This window comes from Solenopsis invicta, chromosome 14, assembly GCF_016802725.1.
Source record: "Solenopsis invicta isolate M01_SB chromosome 14, UNIL_Sinv_3.0, whole genome shotgun sequence".
Lineage (NCBI taxonomy): Eukaryota > Metazoa > Arthropoda > Insecta > Hymenoptera > Formicidae > Solenopsis > Solenopsis invicta.
Window position 1 is genome coordinate 15,473,814 of NC_052677.1, and position 22,199 is coordinate 15,496,012.

General features: G+C 27.3%; 3 protein-coding genes across 3 annotated transcripts in view; 1 reads left to right on the forward strand and 2 right to left on the reverse strand.

Moving 5' to 3' along the window:
• The window catches only part of LOC113003340 (dynein heavy chain 1, axonemal), a 132,388-nt gene extending 113,942 nt beyond the window's left edge, over nt 1-18,446 (forward strand). Inside the window, exons 39-60 of the mRNA XM_039457520.1 lie at nt 185-313; nt 381-501; nt 1,464-1,594; nt 3,592-3,697; nt 4,953-5,107; nt 5,251-5,430; nt 5,743-6,133; nt 7,338-7,609; nt 8,457-8,767; nt 9,249-9,474; nt 9,742-9,937; nt 10,864-11,057; nt 11,798-11,952; nt 12,597-12,963; nt 14,379-14,558; nt 14,825-15,076; nt 15,522-15,674; nt 16,235-16,503; nt 16,856-17,082; nt 17,171-17,352; nt 17,765-17,888; nt 18,068-18,446. Of these exons, the coding sequence (XP_039313454.1) occupies nt 185-313; nt 381-501; nt 1,464-1,594; nt 3,592-3,697; nt 4,953-5,107; nt 5,251-5,430; nt 5,743-6,133; nt 7,338-7,609; nt 8,457-8,767; nt 9,249-9,474; nt 9,742-9,937; nt 10,864-11,057; nt 11,798-11,952; nt 12,597-12,963; nt 14,379-14,558; nt 14,825-15,076; nt 15,522-15,674; nt 16,235-16,503; nt 16,856-17,082; nt 17,171-17,352; nt 17,765-17,888; nt 18,068-18,285 (4,539 nt within the window). The 3' untranslated portion in view covers nt 18,286-18,446. The remainder of the gene's footprint in view (nt 1-184; nt 314-380; nt 502-1,463; nt 1,595-3,591; nt 3,698-4,952; nt 5,108-5,250; nt 5,431-5,742; nt 6,134-7,337; nt 7,610-8,456; nt 8,768-9,248; nt 9,475-9,741; nt 9,938-10,863; nt 11,058-11,797; nt 11,953-12,596; nt 12,964-14,378; nt 14,559-14,824; nt 15,077-15,521; nt 15,675-16,234; nt 16,504-16,855; nt 17,083-17,170; nt 17,353-17,764; nt 17,889-18,067) is intronic.
• Nucleotides 1-22,199, reverse strand: part of LOC105207590 (pyrokinin-1 receptor) — a 119,805-nt gene that overhangs the window by 80,405 nt on the left and 17,201 nt on the right. The window lies entirely within an intron of this gene.
• LOC105207599 (cytochrome b-c1 complex subunit 8) lies at nt 18,793-21,297 on the reverse strand. The gene is made up of 2 exons (XM_011177146.3): nt 20,723-21,297; nt 18,793-19,008 (listed from the first exon to the last, which is right to left on the reverse strand). The coding sequence occupies exons 1-2, from the start codon at nt 20,877-20,879 to the stop codon at nt 18,914-18,916; spliced, it is 252 nt and encodes an 83-aa protein (XP_011175448.1). The 5' UTR covers nt 20,880-21,297; the 3' UTR covers nt 18,793-18,913.

Below are 22,199 nucleotides of genomic sequence, written 5' to 3' on the forward strand. Positions count from 1 at the left end.
AAATTAATTTTCAAATGTAAGCACGTGCATGAGTTTAATATAAGTTTATGTAACACAGAATCCCTCTATTAATCTTTTGAAACTTGTTAATAGAAAATTATTGCATGCACGACAGACAATTGCGCAATAGATAGACAATTGCACAAATACAATTTATTGAAAACTGTAATTTACTTTTGCTTAGAGCATAGCAACGCATCTTCTGTCGGATATCAAAGATGATTCGATCTCAGATGAAACTTTGCATTCTATTATAAAGATATGCCAGTATATGCATTCCAGTGTAATTGACGCTAGTAATCGCTTTTTAAAAGTAAGTATTAATATTTTGTTAACATAAATAAAATTGCAAACTATTGTAAATAAATAATCTATCTTAGGAACTCGACCGTCATAACTATGTTACGCCTACATCATATTTGGAATTATTATCAAGTTATAGCGACCTTTTAAGAAAGAAAAAAGATGAATTAAATTTTTCATTAATACGTTTGTCCACTGGTGAGTAAAAATGAAATTAATTAATATAAAATAAAACTTTATAAAAAATTATATTTATTGATAAGTACAAAATGCATAATTAAATAATATTTCCAATATTTTCTAATTCTTATGAAATTAAATTATTATATAATATTATATATATATATATATATATATATATATATATATATATATATACATAATACTTATAAGAAAAAAAATTGAAAGAAAAGATTCGATTGTCTTTATCATAAAAATTGCTTTATAATATAGATGTAATGTTAAAATTAAAATTAAAAATAATTCTATTTTATTTAATATACTCATTATTTTACCTCTGTCTTAGTATAACGAAGGACAAATTTCATAGGTCAAAGGTAAACGACCGTCTATAGTTTTCCAGTCTATAAATTTAACGCCAACTGTCTGACGGTAGCTCGTAATTCGTGGTAAATTCGGAATATCGATTTGTTCTGTGTGCAGGTTGTGGGTATTATTCACGTTAGAAGGCAGGAAATGAAATGTCTCAGTTCTTCTAACACTCTTGCAATATACATCTAATAATATTTTTAATGTATGTAATATCGATTCTGTAAGAGTATAATATATCTAAATTATCATTCTCTCTATTTTAATCCGATCCGTATTAAGCATATATTCTCCACAATAACTCGATTTCTGATTAATATATTTGTGGAAGACAGATACAAATATCTTTCTTTTGCCAGTTATTTAAATATAAAAACTATATAGAAGCACTAAAAGCAGAAAGAATTTCGTCCCTTTAAAGACATTGTGTTTCTAGTGTTGATTAGCATTTCGACGAAACGAGAACGCATCTGTTTAAACTATACGAGCCCATAATGAAAATTCACTGCCTCCATTCGTTCACAACAAGACAATGCAAATTAATTACTTCATTGGATCTGCATAAATCAGCATACAACTTAGTCTTTGTAACGCGTGCCTTTTTCGAACAGGATTAAATAAATTGGCGAGCACAGAAAGAGAAGTGAAAAATATACAGGAGGTACTAAAACGTATGAAACCTGAATTAGAGAAAGCGGCAGAGTCTACAGCAAGAATGATACACGAGATTACTCAAGACACAGTAAGCATCTTCATTTCTGTCGAAGAATGTTTTGCATCTATATTACTAAAAAAACGTCTTATTTCATATCTTGTACGAAAGATATAACTCAGAAATTACCAAAGTTTCACTAATAAAAAGTATTTGTTCAATTAACAAAGGGAACGATGTGGTATTCACGTTTTCGATGCCAATTTTTTTTTTATGTTTCTTGAGGCAAAAAAAATATACATGGCGTTCGCGTTTATCAACATGTGTTTTTGTTTTCGAGTTATAAATTTTTAAAAATTCAAAAAAGTGGACAGTTCGCGCCAGCGAATCGAGTTCGCATTTGTAGTTTAGCATTTTCCTTTTTCTTTAATACGTATTTTGTAATTTTTTATTTCATTCAAACACTATAATACAATGATATAACAATATTATAATTGTATAATAATCGCTTTAATGATACATATCGTAAAAGCACAAAAAATAAAAAAATTGCGATAATTTGTACATCAAATAAATGATATCATATTCACAGATCACTGTTCTCATCACACGTTTTTAAAAAACATAATTGAATATGCATGGTATACGTCGAAATTAATTCCGAAAAGACATATTTACTAAAATGTGAACCAAATGTGTTTTCCGAGAAATTAGGGACAACAAATGCACGTGCGGTATGTTATCATTTATTTTATTGCAAATTGTTGCAAGTTTTCCGTGCGTTTACACGTATCATGCGAGCTAATGCTCGGTACTCCATACGAAAAATCAATAAATACAAAAATATGATACAAAATTATTTGCTAACCGATTTACAGTGTTGCATCACTGTAGAATTGAAAGATTTGTGATTTCATAAGGTTATTTTAATCTTCAAAAGTCTGTAGGTATATATATGTAATATAGGCAATTATAATATTGTTCTATCATTGTATATAATGTTTGAATGGAATAAAAAAAATTACAAAACACATATTAAACAAAAAAGAAAAATGCCAAATTGCAAATGCAAACTTGATTTGTTGAATCAATTGTTCAATTTTTTAAATTTTTAAAAATTCAAAAACAAAGTTGTATGTTGATATACGCTGCAAAACATATATTTTTTGGCCTCTAGAGTCACCAGAAACATTAGTATCAAAAAACATGACTATCACTTCTGGGATTACCTTTAAAACAGAAATAAATCTTATTTGGTCAAAGCTGGATTTAGTGCATAATACTTCTTGTGTGAATTTATCTTCAAGTTCTTCAAACGGCGCGCCGAATACTTTCGGTTTCCATCGCAATATTAAATTAATAATGCATTTATTATGCTACCGATACTAAGCACATTTTAAACACTGAAAAGGAGTATATTTATTTTAACACGCTTTAATGGTTGGAATGTTTAATCGTAGAAGAGATTTTCTTTCACATTTGTGTCTTATAATCTTTCTGGCATCTTAAAAATCAATTCACACAACATATTTTATAGGAGAGTTTTATGATAAGAATAACTAATTATTAATTGCTTTATAACGATATTAATAAAATTATTATTATTCCAAGCTTTTGTAAGTTTTTATAGAAGGATTATTTTTTTAGATTTTCATTAATTTAATTAATTACAAAAGCGTTTAATTAAATCTTGTAACGTTTTAATAAATTTAAAACCATTGGCAAAAGGGGAAATTTCTTTGTAAGTTTCATATCATGAAGAGAGACTAAATATGATAAGCCAAATTAAGAATAAAAATAATTAAACAAAAATGATGCTTTCTTCTGTCTTTGAGAAAAAAAATATTTACAATGACAATTATTTTTTTATATAAAGCACATAAAAAATTTTTCTCATTAAAATATATGTATTAGTATATTGATGTATGATTATTCTTTAATAATTATATTTAATTAATATTTAATATTTATGCATCAAAAGAGCCTTTACCGTTTACATGTACAAGACTGGATATACTTGTATCTTATTTTTCACAAGATACACATTATGTAGTCAAAACACAAAGCTTATAATTTGATCCTTACAGATTGAAGCAGAAAAGACCAAAGTATTGGCTATGCAACAAGAAACGGCAGCATCGAAAATGAAGGAAGAGAATAAAGAGATAAGGGATGAAGTAGAAGCTGATTTCAGTACGTTTTATCTTTATAAAACATAGTAAAAGCCCTACTACGAGAGTAGTATATTGTAAATTATGTTATTTAAAGTTTAACAAACTTTCATGCGCGTATATAATGCGGCAAAAGAAATTTGTTATAAATTAAGAGAAAAAACACAACAAGAGAATACTTAAATAATAATTCTGGATTAAATAATATTTCTGAGGAATTGATATCATTAGGGAATTAAATCGCTACATCGCTATATATATATATATATATATATATAGAGAGAGAGAGAGAGAGAGAGAGAGAGAGATCTCGTCCTAATTAGCAGTCACTCAATAATTATTGCATATTTATATATGTAAGTAAATTTTGCCTTGTTTAATATCGAGTAAACTGTACTATTTTATTCGATACGTATTGATTAGTTCCCTCACCATATTTTGACAGGTAAAAAGTAAAAATAAGTTTGAATCTATATATAATGTGTATTGAAAAAACAATCTTATGGCAGGCTGTCGAAAAAGTATTGCGTCGAAAAGGTATCGCATGTTATTTACTTTAAACGTTTCGCTTTCAGGAAAATGTATCGCTTCGTACACAGTTCAAATGTCAGAATTTTTCGACGAAGAATTTTTCGATTAAAGCACAACACAAAATTAAAAAAAAAAACAACAGAAAACTTGCAGGAAGGTACACAATGCGAATGCTGATGTACATTGTGTATCTGATTTATATACAGTTTACCTTATTGTAAACGTATTTTCAAATAGAAATATAAATCCATTTTCACAACAATGATACGTATCTATTTACATAATCATGAGGAATTTATCTAGTTTAGTATAAAAAAATAAAGCATACGCACATATTAATAAAGCACTGCTTCTGAAATCAGTACCTGTTACTATTGAATTTTTAGTTTATTATTTTTATTCTATATACTATAAAATATTTATAAATATATGTTTAAAACCGTTCAATATTTTTTAATTATTTAAAAATTACAGACACAAGACATTTTAGAAAAGAGTATTGCAAATTCTAAAATATATACTTAAACTATTTATAAATTATACATAAAATATACATATAAACTGTTTTATTCTAGAAAAGTTTTTTTTCGTAAAAAATAGACTGTTGTACCATGCTCAAGAAAAAATAAAAAGAGACATTTTTCCAAAAAATATGTTTAGTGCAAAACGCTACAGCATTTTTTGAATATAATAAATTTAAACGAAAATTTTAAGCAAAAATTAACGCCTGTGTGTAAATTACATAGATGAAGTTAAACCAATACTCGAAGCTGCCGAAGCTAGTTTAAAGGCACTAAATAAAAATGATATTACGGAAGTTAAAATGATGAAAAGACCGCCAGTGGGAATGCTCTTAGTAATTGAAGCAATGTGCATAATAAACAATGTGGAACCAAACAAGGTTTGTTCAAGAATATACACAATTACGCAAACGTCACAGAATAATAATTTCAAAAAATCAACGAAATAACATTTTTTTATTTTATGATAGTATGCAATCATAATTATAATCATAAAAATCAAATCCAAAATGATTATTCTTAGCTTCCAGGGAAATTTCCCAGTGAGAAGATATTAGATTATTGGACCCCTGGAATTCAAATGCTAGCAGACCCAGTTCATTTTTTACATACAATAGCACATTTCAAAAAGGAAGATATCACAGAGGAAATTATCAATAAATTAACAGACTATATAGAAAATCCCATTTTTCAACCAGAAAATGTAAATATTTATTTGTAATAAACTACATATACAGTATTTGCATAAAAATATATACTTCATAAAATTTAAATTAACTTTTATTTTTGTTTTAATATAACAGAATTTTACGCACTAATCAAATTGGTTTTTATATTAAAAGAGATAATTTGTTTTATTAAATATATGTATGTGTAAAAGTATTAGTAATAATTGAATTAAATATTTTTCTTTTTGTAATCTCTTTTTTTTAAACAATAGAAAATAAATATCATGAACAAATACGTGCATATGCACATTGTTACAAAGTTTATTAAATTAAATTATAATTGAAAGGTACTTCAAGTGTCGAGGGCTTGTTATTCTTTCTGCTTGTGGATCCATGCAATGTACAACTATTACTTCGTAAATAAAAAAATTGCACCCAAAATGGCAGCTTTGGCAAGAGCAGAGGAAATTCTAGCTAAAACCGAAACAACGCTGGCAGTTGCTGTGGCAAGACTGCAAGAGATACAGGAAGGTATTGAAAAATTGCAAGATCAATTGAGGGAAGAGGAAGCAAAGAAAGCTGAACTAGAAAAACAGAAACAGCTTTGCGAAGAACGAATTGCACGAGCCGTAAGATTAATTGTAGGCTTATCGGACGAACAGAAACGATGGACTAATATGGTGGATAGTATAAAAATGTTCTTAAAGAATGCTGTAGGCGATATACTTTTATCGTCAGGTGCGCAACACATATTTACTTTTGCTTGTTATTGTAAATTTGGATGCTTTCCAGCTACGCGACATAGGTAACAATGTGTGTAACACAATGAGTCCTTTTATCCTTGTTTAATATTGATAAACAACACGGATAAAATGATTTACTTTGTTACACAGTGTCGCCTGTGTACGTAGCTGAAAAGCACCCTTTCTATTTAAATCATGACATTTTATGATTTACACAAATTTACAATTTCTACAAACTAGCACAACCAGTATAATAATTTTGGTACATACATATATTGCGCAACGATACAATATTTAAATTTGGTTTTAAATATTAAAAAAGAATCAGTAGGTTATTACATTTTAATTCATATATAATAGCAAATAAACCGTTTTACGGATAATAAAAGCAGTCGCTTATATATTTTAATAATTTGCATTATTAAAATAACGCTAAATTAAACATGAATAGATTTTTGCAAAAGAAACAAATAAAATTACGACATTGAAACGTGTCATTATCGATAGATAACTGTTTATTTTTAAGAAACATATTGTGAAAAAATTTGTTACTATATAATTTCTAAACTAGTATATTAACAGCATCAATTTCTAAAATTCTGTATGATCCACTTTAACATACAACTGGTGTAACATTTATTATATTAGAAAGTGGCGGTAATTCTAATAAATTAAATATTTCTATCTTGAAAGAGTTTGTCCTTACAGAGAATAGTGACACTAATTTGATTTTGCTATCAATGTTTACCTACCAGCGTGATACCTTAGTAAAAATCATTAAGGAAAAACAATGAAGCTTATTTTTAAAAACTTTTTATGTAATTGTGTTTTTATTTTTCATATTTTTTACATCATATATATATATATATATATATATATATATATATATATAAAAGAATTACAAAGCAAAGGCGTTAGAAGCGCGAAAACATTTTTAATTTGTAATTTGAAAAATATTATTTATAGTATCGTCAATAATGTTAACAAATATTTCTCATGAATCTTAGTCCGATTGGAAATAACACAATGTCTTCGTACGGTTCATTGGTGACAATTGTTTACTATTTCATTCACACTAGACAAAGCTTCACATGCAGCAATTTAATCGAGTGTCCGCAGTAGCTTTGTCTATTCGAGCAACAGAACGGGATTGATTTCAAATGATTCCTTTGTATCAGAAGATTCCATCTTGTTTGTAGGTGCGATTGCGTACCTAACACCCTTCACGGATATTTATCGTCAAAATCTTTTGAAGTCCTGGTATAACGTTCTTGGTGAAGATGTACCTCACACCCCAGGTTGCAATCCGATATTAACTCTTGGCAATCAAATGGAGATAAGAAGTTGGCACATAAGTGGTTTGCCAAGGGATGCCTTATCTATTGAAAACGCAGTTCTTGTGATGAATTCCAAGCGATGGCCCCTCTTCATTGATCCTCAAGTGCAGGCGAACAAGTGGATACGCAATATGGTGGGAATTATACAGAGAAAAATAAGAATTTTTTTTACTATTTTTTTACAGAATTTATACTCCATATTTTCTGTAGCTGACAAGAGACTTGTACAGCTCGACAAGAGACTTTTGAAATAATGCATAAAAGAAAGACGAGAGAGAGAGAGAGAGAGAGAGAGAGAGAGAGAGAGAGATATTACATATTTATCAGGCGGATTTAATACCGCACAAAATATATGGACATAAAGCAAAAGAATTTATAACAATTATTACTATTACAAGAATCCATTATTGAAATATTTTTAACGTTATTCATATAAAACATGAATTTATCTTTTATTTGATAGAGCGATAATTGTAACGAGATATATTTAAATTTATCTTTTATACGCACTCGATAAAATAATAATTCTATCGAATACATATTCATTTTGAGAAAATTTAAAATTAAGAATATTTAATTTTGAAAAATATTGAAATGCCTATCACAGAAATATAGATATTTAAAAAATGTCCCAATTAAAAATATAAAATAATGATTTACACAAAATAATTCCTAAATATGTTTTAAATATTAAATTTTTATATTGTTTATATAATGTTTTAAACAATTCTCTTATTACATAAATATAATAAAATCATGAGTACACGTTAGAATTTATTATTATTAAAAGATTCAGTGCAAAACAGCAAACTAATCCAATTTTTTTTTTAAAACATTGAAGTATAAAGCTTAAATATATCCTCAAAATATTAAAAAATTCAATTAGATAATTATTATAATAAATTTGTTAGTGCTTACTGTATTAATTGCTTTTCATAGCAATTTTCCTATTTTTTTAACTAACTGCATATTCAATTTTAGTGCAAACCAATCGGACTTGCTATTGTAAGAATGACGGATAAAAACCTATTAAGTACCATTGAAAATTGTGTGCAATTTGGAAAACCATGCTTAATCGAAAACATTAGCACAGAATTGGAAGCTTCTCTTGATCCTATTCTTACTCGTACATTATTCAAGCATGATGAACGGCTGAGCGTTAAAATTGGCGAGAATATTGTACCCTACAATTTTGATTTTCATCTTTATTTAACTACGAAATTATCTAATCCTCATTATACACCGGATGTAGCAATTAAAGTTCTGATAGTCAATTCTGCTCTGACTGTTAGGTGAGACTTTAATTTTTTTGGAAAAAATCTATCTACGAAATGTTTCATATGTAAATATAAGTTTTATAAATTATTTATTACTATATCTTTTTATTATCTCTTATCGTTAAGTAACTATCAAATTATATCTAATAATAATTTTAATTTCAATGAAGCTAGCTTCTTGAGATAAAAAAAACTCAATATTTTCTGAACATTTAATCATCTTTTCTTGAACTTTTATCTCTTACAAAATTTACTATACTATTATTAAATATTAATGTGTCTAATCTATTAAAAATTATATTAATATAAAAAATTACTATTGATCCAATTTATAGTTTCAAAGTGACGTATATAATAAAATAAATCAGATAGATTTGCTCTCTATTCTCATTTTTATTTAATAAAATAAAAAAAATCTTATTAAAGCTTATTAATTGTTAACATATATCGAATGTGATATTTCATTCTAATCTTGCATATGTATATAACTATACAGTAGCCTTCTCGATCAATTGCTGTCTCTAGTCACCATTCAAGAACGTCCTGATCTTGAACGAGACAGGAATACGCTTATTGTGTCAAGTACTGAGATGAAACGCGATCTGGGGGAGATCGAGGATAGAATTCTTTACAGACTGACGGTATCTGAAGGATCAATAATTGATGACGTTGACCTGATTCATAGCTTGGAAGCTTCAAAAGTTAAAAGTGAAGAAATCAAGGTAAAAGAATTTATAAAATATCCTATTATTACAGATTAAATGTTAATGATGGAATCATCTGCTTTTTTTCTTTATATTTTAAATAATAATAATTTATTCGTAATAAGATTTCAGCATTTTTTGAAAAAATATTGAATAAATTATGTGTATAATTTCGCGTTGGTTTGTCAAACGAAACAGAATAAAGCTATTTAATATTTAAAAAAAAATAATATTACTTCTGTTTTTAATACAAAAATAATAGAATATGTTTTTTTTTTATTACAGATGAAGATAGAGACCGCTGAACTTAAACAAGCGGACATTGATTTAACGAGATCATTATATATGCCGGTAGCAAATCGAGCACAAATGTTGTTCTTTTGTATTACCGATCTCCAGCGTATCGATATCATGTATCAATACTCTCTGGAATGGTTCGTTATTATACTCAATAATAGCATATCGAATACTGAAAAAAGTGGTAAGTAAAGCTCTTGTATTCTGATATCGTATAGTATTGTGTCACTGATTCAAGCTTATCTGTTATATATAAATTACATAGATTTAACAAGCTTTTCTAAATAAACTTTATAACAGTGTTTTGTTCAAAGTGTGTAAATTCAAATATGCAATTTTTAATTTAATTACATGTAAATTAAAAATAATAAAGTTAAAAGATTCTAAGATACAAATTTACAGAATCTAACAAAGTTTTTTTTACCAATAAGACCCAACACTGGATGTCTTTGTGCACTTGATATCTTTTTATTACGAAACGATCATAAAGAACGTTTTTACAACGCTAATAACATGAATTACAATATTTTCGCAAACGTTTTGATTCACAATTCGAGTTCTCTTCAATGCACGTTCGTTATATCAATACCGATGATCAAACTGTACTTGTTGCGTGAGATTTTTTTGCACTTTTGTATTATATCACCGATAGACAATCGAGCTTGAACTGTTATTTAAGCTTTGACAGTTTAAATACTCAACATTTCACAATCGCTTGACATGACTACCATATTCACTTTCACAACTAATAGTCATAGGAAGTTGTCCAACTTAGCTGGAACTGTATTTGATGTTATTGATTTATAATACAACTTGACAAATTCGCTGTCACAGCTAGGAAAAATTTCACGTGACAAATACAGTTTGATCATCGGCTTTGATATAACAAACATGCACTGAAGAGAACTCAAACTGTGAAACAAAATAGTTGCAAAATTATTGTAATGTATGTTATTAACGTTGTGAGAACGCCCTTTATAATTATTTTGTGATTAATAAAAAGATGTCAAGTGCACAAAAACATCCGGTGCTCTTATTGGTCAAATTACCTTTGTTATATTCCATGTAGTTAATTATGGATTAATTAATTTAGTAATTACAATTACGCAGATGATATTAATAAACGAATTGCGGACATCAACAAGAATTTCACATTCGCTCTCTTCACGAATGTCTGTCGAAGTGTATTTGAAAAACACAAACTACACTTCGGTTTTCTCGTCTGCGCACGTATTCTTTTAAATAATGGTACAATCGATCCGATAGAATGGCGACACTTTCTTACAACGACCACACCGATACGGGTAAACGTGAACCGAATTTATATTTCCCGTGCTTCGTAGAACTAGAAAGTTTATTTTTTATTTATTTTTTAAGAATTAATAACTACACTTCTTTAATAAGTATACAAATGTAACAAGGCAATTTATTATGTTGATAATATTTATTATATCTAATGTAAATTAATTGATTTTTTATCATCTAGTAAGAACTTTATGAATAATCATACGTTAATCCAATATTAATACATTCAAATTATTTTTGAGAAAAATTTATCAAAATTAAGAATTAAATTTAAACTTAATTTTTCTCTATATAACGATGTTTTTAATATTTAATTTAATTCTATTTCTAAGATATATTTAGCTCTACTTATACATCCAAAAATATAAGATATAAAATAAAATTAGATTTATTTTAATGTGTCTCTAATTCAAATAAGAAATTTTAAAGAAATCAAATATATTTTAATTTGATTGTCTCTTTTAATAATAAAAATAAAATAATTTTAAACAGAAAGAAAATAAAACTTTAATTTTTTTTATAATTTAAAGATCAGAAATTTACAATTTTATAAAATAAGTCTTCATCACAGACAAACGTATACAAGCTATTTTCAACTTCTGTTTTACAAGTTGCGTAGTATGCTTTCGCATACAGATATTGTAGTTTTCGTGAACTCAGAAAGCACGAGTAGGTGACGAAATATTTATCTCTGTCACATATTATCAATGTATATCCGGAGATATATGTCCCCTTTTAGGAATTGCCAAATCCCGCGTCAGACTGGCTTACCGCGCGATGCTGGCAGGAAATTCAAGCTTTGGAGCGGCTTCCAAAGTTCGACAAATTTATCACATCCTTCCAATTATTGTTAATCCAATTTAAAAACATATTCGATACCCAGGAAGCACATTTGTAAGTGGATTAAACTTTCTTAACGTTAAAACTCATATTCACATAAATAATTATGTAAAATGAAATTAATCAGCAAGAAATAATTACTTAGTTTTAAAGAAAAAAGAAAAAATAAATTAAATTGACTCATAACTAGAAAGAAGGTCAATTAATCTAGTAAATTAAAATAGAATGTTATGAAGGCACTGCATGTTATAGACGATTTAAAGTCTTACATAAACGAAACGTTAACTTTCCTTAACCTTTTTCAATCGTACGACAGCTTACATTTTCAGTCAGAAATACACAAGTTTACCTATTGTGATATAATTAATAATATCCCTAATGTTATTTAAATTAAAATGATGCGATGATAAATATATGTAACGTATTTATTCGACCTGCGTCTGATAATAATCAAAACTATAAGATATGATTAAATTAATATAAAATGATCTATTCTGATAATGTAAAATAGAATTTAATTGCATTTTAATTATTGATAACTCATAAGTCTTATTCCTACTCGTAAGAATATTCTTCTATTATAATTATCAGAAGATGGTCGTATATTGTACTAAATATTAAAAAGTTTTAAGATTTACTTTCCCATTTGCGAGATGGCTAAACTACGATTCTGCATTAAAGATAGAATTTTGATTTAGGGCACCGTTTCCTCAACCATGGGAGACAAAACTCGACGATTTTGAGAAATTACTCGTGCTCAAGTGCTTACGACCTGACAAGATCATCAACGCTATGCAAATCTATTTGACAAAACATCTAGGTCAACAATTTGTCGAACCTCAGACGACAGAATTATTAGCAATTTATAAGGAATCGTCTAACACCACGCCAATTATCTTTATCTTATCACCTGGTACTGATCCGGCTGCAGAGTTATATAAGTTCGCCGACAAGTTAAATATGGACAGGAAGTTACATGCGATATCTCTTGGTCAGGGTCAGGAAGTCAAGGCACAAGTTATGCTGAAGGAATCAGCGGAGATGGGCACTTGGCTCTTCTTTCAAGTTATAAACTTTCATTAATTATTTTTTTTTCTAGCTATGTAAGTTTAATCTTTATTTAGAATATAAAATATAAATTGATTCATAATGTGTGCACAATTATTTATCACATTGACATTATAGCAAACTTAATAACTGCGTCCTATTAACTTTAGAACAGATTGATAAGCTCTTTACGCTAATTGGATTATACTTTTAGATTTGACTTTAAATGAAACTTTATCTCTAGAACTAAAAATATAATCCAATTAACTCGAAACGCTACTAAACTGTTTCTTTTTTTTTTGCTGAACGCAGTCAATGACTTGAGTGTTTTTAATCTTTTGACAAATAATCGCCGCGCTCTTAACTTAAACTTTTTTTATTTCCAAAATGTATTAAACGCAAACAATAATTATGCAAAATTAAATTTAAATAAATTTAAATAATCTTTGACAAGAAATTAATATTAACTTTTATTAAACAAATACAAAAAAAAATTATTACTTTTTAATTTTTATTTCTAAAGGAATGCAGGAAGATAACAGTAGATCGAATTCTTTTGCAAAGACGATTACGGAATGTTCAAACATTAAAATTAAATAAGGTTTATCTTATCCGATACTTATTATTGCAATAAAAAGGTTTTAAAATTAATGAGAAATATAAAAGTTAATGATTAAAAGTATATTGCAAGTCTATATCTATATAAATGCGAAAAGAATTTGTACTCTTCTCTAAAATGCGTTAAATAAAATATCAATTTAAGTCCACATAATAAAATACAAAGATAATGTCCAATTTTATGTTATATATTAAAATCAATGTACCATGAAAATATCAATATATCGCAACAAACATTTTTAAAAACTATTTATTTTGCGAAAATGAGAAAATATGCATTTTGCGTAACAATTCCAGAAAAACAAACAGTAAAATTTTATTTTTTTTATACGAGAGATGGAAATTTAAATGTCTTTTTATGTTTAAGAGCATATTGACAGAAATAACTGTTTGCTTCATTTCAACAAAAAAAAAAACAAAAAATAGAAATAATTCATTACGCTGCGCGCTGTGTAATACTCTTAACATCATAGCGATAAAAAAGAAGCGGGACAACGGTATTTGCTAAAATAACTGACCTTCTTGTTCTCATTACATATGAGATAAATGCCACAGGGTGAGACAATTGCTTAAATATCGAAAGCAGTCATTATTTATTCATCCTTAGTAACCCTTTTATTCTTTGAGATACAATTTCATACGCATAAAATACAGTTAACGTATCTAATATTAATTACAATATATTATAATACTTACAAAATTAAATATAAATTGGTAATTAATATTTACAAATTTACAATTATAATTTATTAATTTATAATGATAAATTATCAGTTTAATACTTGTAAAACTTGTACTATTTTTCAATTTTGCAGAATTGCCATTTGGCACCAAGTTGGATGCCGAAATTTGAATTTCTTGTTGAAACATTGTCGCCAGAAACTACACATCAAAATTTTCGATTATGGTTGACATCTGCACCGACACCCGATTTTCCCATTAGTATTCTTCAAAATAGCAGCAAAATGACAATCGAATCACCGCGGGGTATAAAGGTACTATTGAAATAATTGTGATACATTATTTTAATATACCCATATGTTATTTCAATGTAATCAATCTAAATTTTTTCAATTAAAAAATAAAACTAATTCTTTTATATTTTTAAACTATATTAAACAAATTTTCTCAAAAGACTTTTCTGTTATAAAATAAAACACGGATAAATACGTAAATGAAAATTTAAATAAAAATTTGTTCATGTGTTTTAAATTTTCATACAGTTTATCTTGTTTCTTTTTGTTTCTAATTTTGAACATAGGCCAACATGTTACGTGCATATCTGACACAAGTCACGGAAATGCAAGAGCTTCTGCAACCAGATCACCTGAAAACTGTGTCATTCAAGCGGCTTATATTCTCACTTTGCATGTTTCACTCAATCCTGATCGAGAGACGGAAATTTGGTCCTCTCGGTTTCAATATATCCTACGATTTCACAAATGGGGATTTAGCTATATGTTTATCGCAATTATATGTATTTCTCATGGAATACGATACTTTGCCATTCAAGGTAAAATATTACTCAAAGGCAAAGCAGATCTTAGCTTCAGCAAACATGTTTCTCATTTCTTTTTTAATGTTTTGATTTCTTTTTTAAATTGCAAAAGTATAATAAAATTAATATTTTTTAGAATAGAAAATTATGACATTTTTATATTTTCTCTGAATATAAAGTCATTACATTAAATACGCGTGCACAGACGATTTCTATTTTTATATTTTATATGTGAAAAGTTTTATTTTAACTTTTATTTTAACTCACGTCTCTTATACTTGCCAAGCAAAATATCTCTACATTTGTAATAATATATAAACCTCGGACTTTTCTTTATTTAAATATTAAATTTAACTTTTCTTTATTCAAACTTCAACTTTATTGTTTAAAAAAAATTTTTATTTTAAGTAATAAATACATTAATTTTTAAGTATTAATTGTTATTTCAATTTAACAAAAGATTCTCATATATACTACTGGGCATATTAACTATGGTGGACGAATAACAGATGATTGGGATCGTCGATGTGTCCTAACACTTCTCGAAGACTATTACAATATTAATGTTGTCTCCCAAGGTTATCAGTTTGATGAACAAGGGATTTATTATCAGGTATACGTATCCAAATAAAATGACAAACTTTTTCTAAAAAATACCTGATGTAAATTAAAAAATTAAATTTTAAACGATGATAACTCTAAAAACATTAAAGATAAATTAAATCTATTTAGCCAAAGTGTAAAAAACATATATTAATGATGTACAAATTAATTTATGTTTCAATATTAATAATATAATAAAAACAATTTAAGACAGAAAAAAAAGAATATATTTCTTTTATTTATAATTTTGAAATTGATATGATTCGAATAAATTCAGATTTTAATTTAAAAAGCTCTATTTATTTTATATTTTTTACGTAGCACATTTTTCGTTATTGATTGCTTATAAAAGTTTAATTCTTTCATTCCATGTGTAAACATAAACTTTAAATACATATATGAGATATTTTAAAAATTTGTATCATAGTGAATATAGTTTTACTAGCACCGATAAGAATGTTTATAGAAGAATGTCTTTCATAAACAAATTTTATTATTATTATATGCAATTAATATGTTATTAATTACGCTTTTCTCTTTTTTACACATGCTACGTTTTCGCGAATAAAGTTACCGGCTGCAACGTCATTCAACGATTATCTAGAATATATAAAAGGTTTCCCTTTAAACGACGATCCGTCTCTATTTGGCATGCATTCAAACACCGATATAAGTTATGCGCAAGCAGAAGCATATGCTTGCCTCACAACTTTATTAAATATGCAGCCCAGAGAACTTGGTGTTGCAGCTACAAGTGTCGAGGAAGCAACAACTCAAATAATCAAGAATATGTTATCCACAATACCAAAACCGTTTGATTTAATCGAAATACAAGCAAGGTATTATAGGATATCCCTTTATGAGACAACAAAATATATTTTTGTTTTTGAGAGTTCATTTTTTAATATGTTCTTAATATTGCTATTTTGTAATGTAAAATAAAAAGCAGTTTTATTACATAATTTACTGAAAAAAGCATCTCTTTATAATTTTTGAAATATAATAAATATAATTAAATATAATTATTTCGTGATGTATAAATTTGAGTTCGTAAAATTGTATTTTTATATACTTGTACAATACAATATTCAAAAGATAGAAAAATTTTTACTTTATATTGCATATTTTTAAAACAAGTATAACATGTCAAAACCTCTATTAAACCAGTAAATAAACTAAATTGAATTTCAGGTACCCACTATTGTACGAGGAATCCTTTAATACCGTGTTACTACAAGAGGCCAAACGGTATAACGGTTTACTTGAAATCGTGCAATCAACATTGCAAGAGCTTTTAAGAGCTTTAAAAGGCTCGATCGTCATGTCGGAACAGCTTGAAATAGTCGCCACCAATCTATTTAACAACAAAATACCTACAGATTGGCAAAGCAAAAGTTATCCTTCTCTAAAATCTTTAGGTAGAAAGATTACAAAATCAATATATAAAATATAAATTTTGTTTAATTCTCAAAGCTTGTTGTAACAGATATTTATCATTTTATTTAGCCGGATGGTTTACCGATTTAAAAAACAGGATAAAATTTATAAGTGATTGGCGAGACCAAGGTATACCGCCTGCATTTTGGCTTTCAGGCTTTTATTTTCCTCAAGCCTTTCTAATTGGCACGTTACAAAACTTCGCGCGGAAACATATAGTGCCAATTGACACAATCGATTTTAGCTGCAAGGTACGCTTTCAGCCTTTAATTAAATTATTGATGGGTCAACATGATTGACACGTAACATAAATAATAACAGGAAGATGGATGTGAAAATAATTGATAGCATTGTATAAAAATTATTTGAGATTGACTTGGCTCTTCAATAAAGAATAGCTACAATTAAGTAAAACTATACATAGGTTTTAATTTATAGTACGTACAATTAGTTTAAAAAAAAAACATTTAAATATCCTATGTCTAAAATAATTATTACTGATCATGGATAAAAATTTAAATTAATATTAATTAAAATTGATTTTCATTAAATAGTGCGTTATTTTATTAAAAAAATTTGAAACTATGTTAGCCTTAGCAAATCGATATATGAACACTACATATATTTCGAGCAAAGTCATGCGCAATGTTGCACATCACGTAGGTTTTAACATCCAAACCAACGCAGAGACCGTCGGATGGCTGTATTATTTATGGGCTTTTCCTGGAAGGCTGCCGATGGGACGGAAACTATCTCGCAGAATCTTTACCAAAAGAATTATTCACCGGTTAAGTATTAACGATCAAGTATCAACGTGTCACATTACATTAAAATAAATTTCATGCTAACCTATTAAAAGCTAAGATTACCCAAATATAATTACTATGCCTTATTAAGCAAAGTACAAACTGTTCAGCTGCTCTGAATCGCGTTTACGTAACATGGTACTGTTTACTTGTTATTCAGACATGCCGCCGATTCACTTGTTACCGGAAATTCATCATGTAATTCCACCTCACGGAATTTACGTATGCCCTGTGTACAAAACCATTGAGCGATCTGGAACTTTAAGCTTAATGGGACACTCCACGAATTTTGTTCTAGCGATGGAACTTCCAGTTGACAAACCGCAATCACATTGGATAAAAAGAGGAGTGGCATTAATATGTACTTTGGACTATTAATATTTTTTTGCGCTATATAGCGTTTATAATTAATTTACGATTGACAACTGTTAAAGTTAGTAACTTTACAAGTTTACATACATGCATTGTTAATATTACACTCATGATAACAATGGTATAACATAATAACGATTATACCAAATAAACTTATTATTGTAAAATGGCATTTTTTATTTATAAAACTCACAAAATATAAAATATATTATTATTATATTCTATTTATAAGTATACTTTGCATAAAAAGATATTTTATTTATATTCATGATATATACATGAAATTATTATAAATTTATCATATACACTATTATAGTAATTATAGTAAACAGGATAGAAACGTATTTGTATAATTAAGTATAAACCAACATTTTGTTTAGCTAATTTTTTAAAAATAAATTATGTGTATATGTATATATAAATTATGTGTATATGTATATATGTATATATATATATATATATATATATAATGCGTAATATATCACAAAAATATGTAAATAAAAATATGTATAATTTTCGATATATCTTTTATTAAACTCCAGAAACAATTTCAAGGGTAACAATCAAGTAAAAATTTTATTTGTAAAACAAAAATTATGTTGAACTTAAAAATAATCTTAATCGATAATTGCATTTATTTGTCATTCTCGTATAATTTGGGATCTTTACGAGTATATCGATCATGTGCTGCATATGACCACTTATATATCACAGCTGACATTATAAAACCTAAAACGAAAAATATTGAAGATTCAATTAAGGACAATCGTGGAAAGGAAGGAACTATTAAATAAAACAGAACTTTAAGAAAAGTTGTGTTATATATAAACTGTCTATCGGAATAACAATGATAGAGGTTCATAAAAACAAAATTCTAAAGATACATCATGAGTCTAAAAAATAATTCTGGAATGATGAAATTTTTAATCTTTCTTTTTTCTAAATAAATTAATAAAAAATTAATAAAATAACAGAAAAATAAAATAACTGAATTTTATGAATTCTTTTGATTATCTCATTAAAATATGTTATATAAACTATACATTAAATTGTAAAAATTTGTATATAATTCTGAATCATGTACACATTTTTCATATAAAACACTTAATAAAAAATGTTTCAGCTTTGAAAAAATTTGAAAACATTAATTTTACATTATATATTATTTAAAAATCTGATTGCGAAATAATGCTTTAACTTGTTTTTAACTATTTTCAACAAAAATGAATATATTCTTCCATCTCAAATATATATTTGCAAAAATAAAATATCGGTATAATTTATCTGACTTAAAAGATTATAAAATATCAATTTAAAAATGATATTATTGCAATTGATATAATTAAAGATTGCTAACGTTACAAATTTATAAAGATAAAAATATATGTACCAATATAGAATTGTTATTAGAAATATTTCATATCTGACTTTTCTTTATTTGGAAATACATTTTTATAAAATTGAAACATTGCTACGTTGAACATGTCATGCAATCTATTATATAAAAGTATGTATGTTTGAAACAGTTTTTTTTTTATTTTATCTAATAATATTTTATCAAATTAAATTAATTCAGATTAGAATTTCCGGCATAACATTTTAATGCGCCTTAATCACAATTATAATAAATATGAATTTATATATATTTGTGGTATTAATACTATTGCGGTGATTTATTTGCCGATGCGTTAAATGCATCGGCTCACATTAAAGTCAAAATATGATTTCTAATATAAAATTTATTTATCTATTTTATATTTTCTGGCGCATATAGCAAAAATCTGAATATTTGTGTGATCAGATATGTATTCAAATTCTTTTGAGAGAAGAAAATGAAAAAACAGTATAGAAAAACGCAATAGACGAATAAAACGAATCTCATGGTTCAATACAATCAGTGATTTCATCTGCATGTAAAAAGAGCAAAACAAGTTACTTTGTAAAGTTAAAATTTTCTGTTTCTCTAACTAAATTGGATCGTTGTTATTCATGTCTTATAAATTATATTGCCAATTAAATCTATCAAAGAATTGCATGACTGAAAATTGATATTTAAAAAATTAAAATTTGTGTACATTTATAATTATGTAATACATTGAAATTTGCAAATAGATACAATTATTAAATCACCAAAATTAAGTTAAATAAATAAATGTGTTAGTAAAAAAACAATATGTATAATTTAATTATTAAAAACTGCTTGATTACATAAATACGTTATAGAAAACGTATAAATGTATATTTTTTAAGAACTTTGATTAGATTTTTAATTAATACATATTTAAGACTTAACATATACATCTTTATAAACTCTATAACTAATACAACTTTAAGTATATTACAAAAATATTTCTATTATTATATTTGTAAATGTATTTTTAAATACATTAACACGTATCATTGATAATAATTAAAATACATGAATCTTGATACAAACGCATACTTGGAAGCACGGTTGGAAGCGCACGCATTGCTCTATTCACCAAATTGGGTAGTCCATGCGTTATCGATTTTGCCCAAGCTCGTTGCTCCAACGGCGATAAACCATAGTATGCAATTCTATGAATACGAACCGGTAAATTGCCAAATTTCAAACCCATTTTGCACAAATTGCAATAAAACGAATTAAAAAATTGATCCCTAACGAATCGCTATCACTGCTATTTAACTATTTTTTTTCAATTTAAAAGAAAAGAAGATAAAAACAAATGTGAATTAAATATGCTGTAAAGCGCACTCGTCTTTGGAAATTAAAACTATAATTAACCAAATGATAAGAGCAAGGACTATCGGTAAAGTGAATATGATGATATGGAAGAGAACTCTTATGCCATAAGATGATGTAGCATTACGTACTAAATTCCTGGATCATCAGCAGAGGATCATGTACATACGTACACTATTTCAAAACCGCACGATTTATTTTAGAATAAATTAAATCGGTTACAACGAATTAAACTATATTCTCGCAAGATTGAAGATTAATCAATAAATCATACATACATATTATCTTTATACAGTTTCAAAAATATCATTTTTTAATTAATATTTTATAATCTTTTAACTCAAATAAATTATACTGATATCTGGATCTTTGCAAATATATATTTGAGATGGAAAAATTTATTCATTATTATTGAAAAAGGTTAAAAACAAGTTATAGCATTATTTCGCTAGTGGATTTTTAAATAAGAATTTATAATTGGACATATACGATTAAATTAATTGTACAATTTTTGCTGTAGAAAATTGTCGGCATATAATTTTGTGTATTTCATATTCATCATTGTACACCATATTATCATAAAGTAAGGAACAAAACGATTTACAAATAATTCCGATGATTTTTCGAACCCGTTTCATTAACCATTATTTTTCTCAGAATGAATACGCGGTCCCGGTTATCAGGAGGCTTTTTTCCTCCGGCAGCAGGATGATAAGGGGGACAGACACGTGGCTCAAAATCGGCGCATGCTTACACGGTGGCACGTAAAATTTTCGCTGCGTGACCTAGAATCTTGCGAGCCCGTGATAGTCGGACTTTCCCTGATCATCGACCCTCCGTGTCCAGACTACCGCGACTGCGAGGTGTGACACGTCAATAAGTACGATATAGCACAAGGACACCTGTTTGCCTCGACCAGCGTGCACGCCGGCAAACGTGTCATTTGCAAACGCGTTGCGAGCAATACGCATGCAATGATGTGATTAGGAAGTTTGCATCGGCGTGACGTATCAGAAATCCGCTTTATATTTTATTCCGTCATTCGACACAGTTACGCCAGTTTCCAGATCAAAATGAAATAGAAAAAAAAAGAGAGAGAGATTTCCAAATTCAAAAGAGATATTTAATCAAAAGGCCAAGGCTCTAACGACAATTGAAAATAATCGCTTGTTTATAGAAGATATTAGCGACTTTA

Excerpts from the sequence above, each read along its gene's own strand:
- LOC105207599 (XM_011177146.3), bottom strand. The coding sequence starts at position 20,879 with ATGGGTTTGAAATTTGGCAATTTACCGGTTCGTATTCATAGAATTGCA. Across the intron at positions 19,009-20,722 it reads GCTTCCAACCGTGCTTCCAA|GTTTTATAATGTCAGCTGTG; the intron begins GTATGCGTTTGT and ends TTTTCGTTTTAG.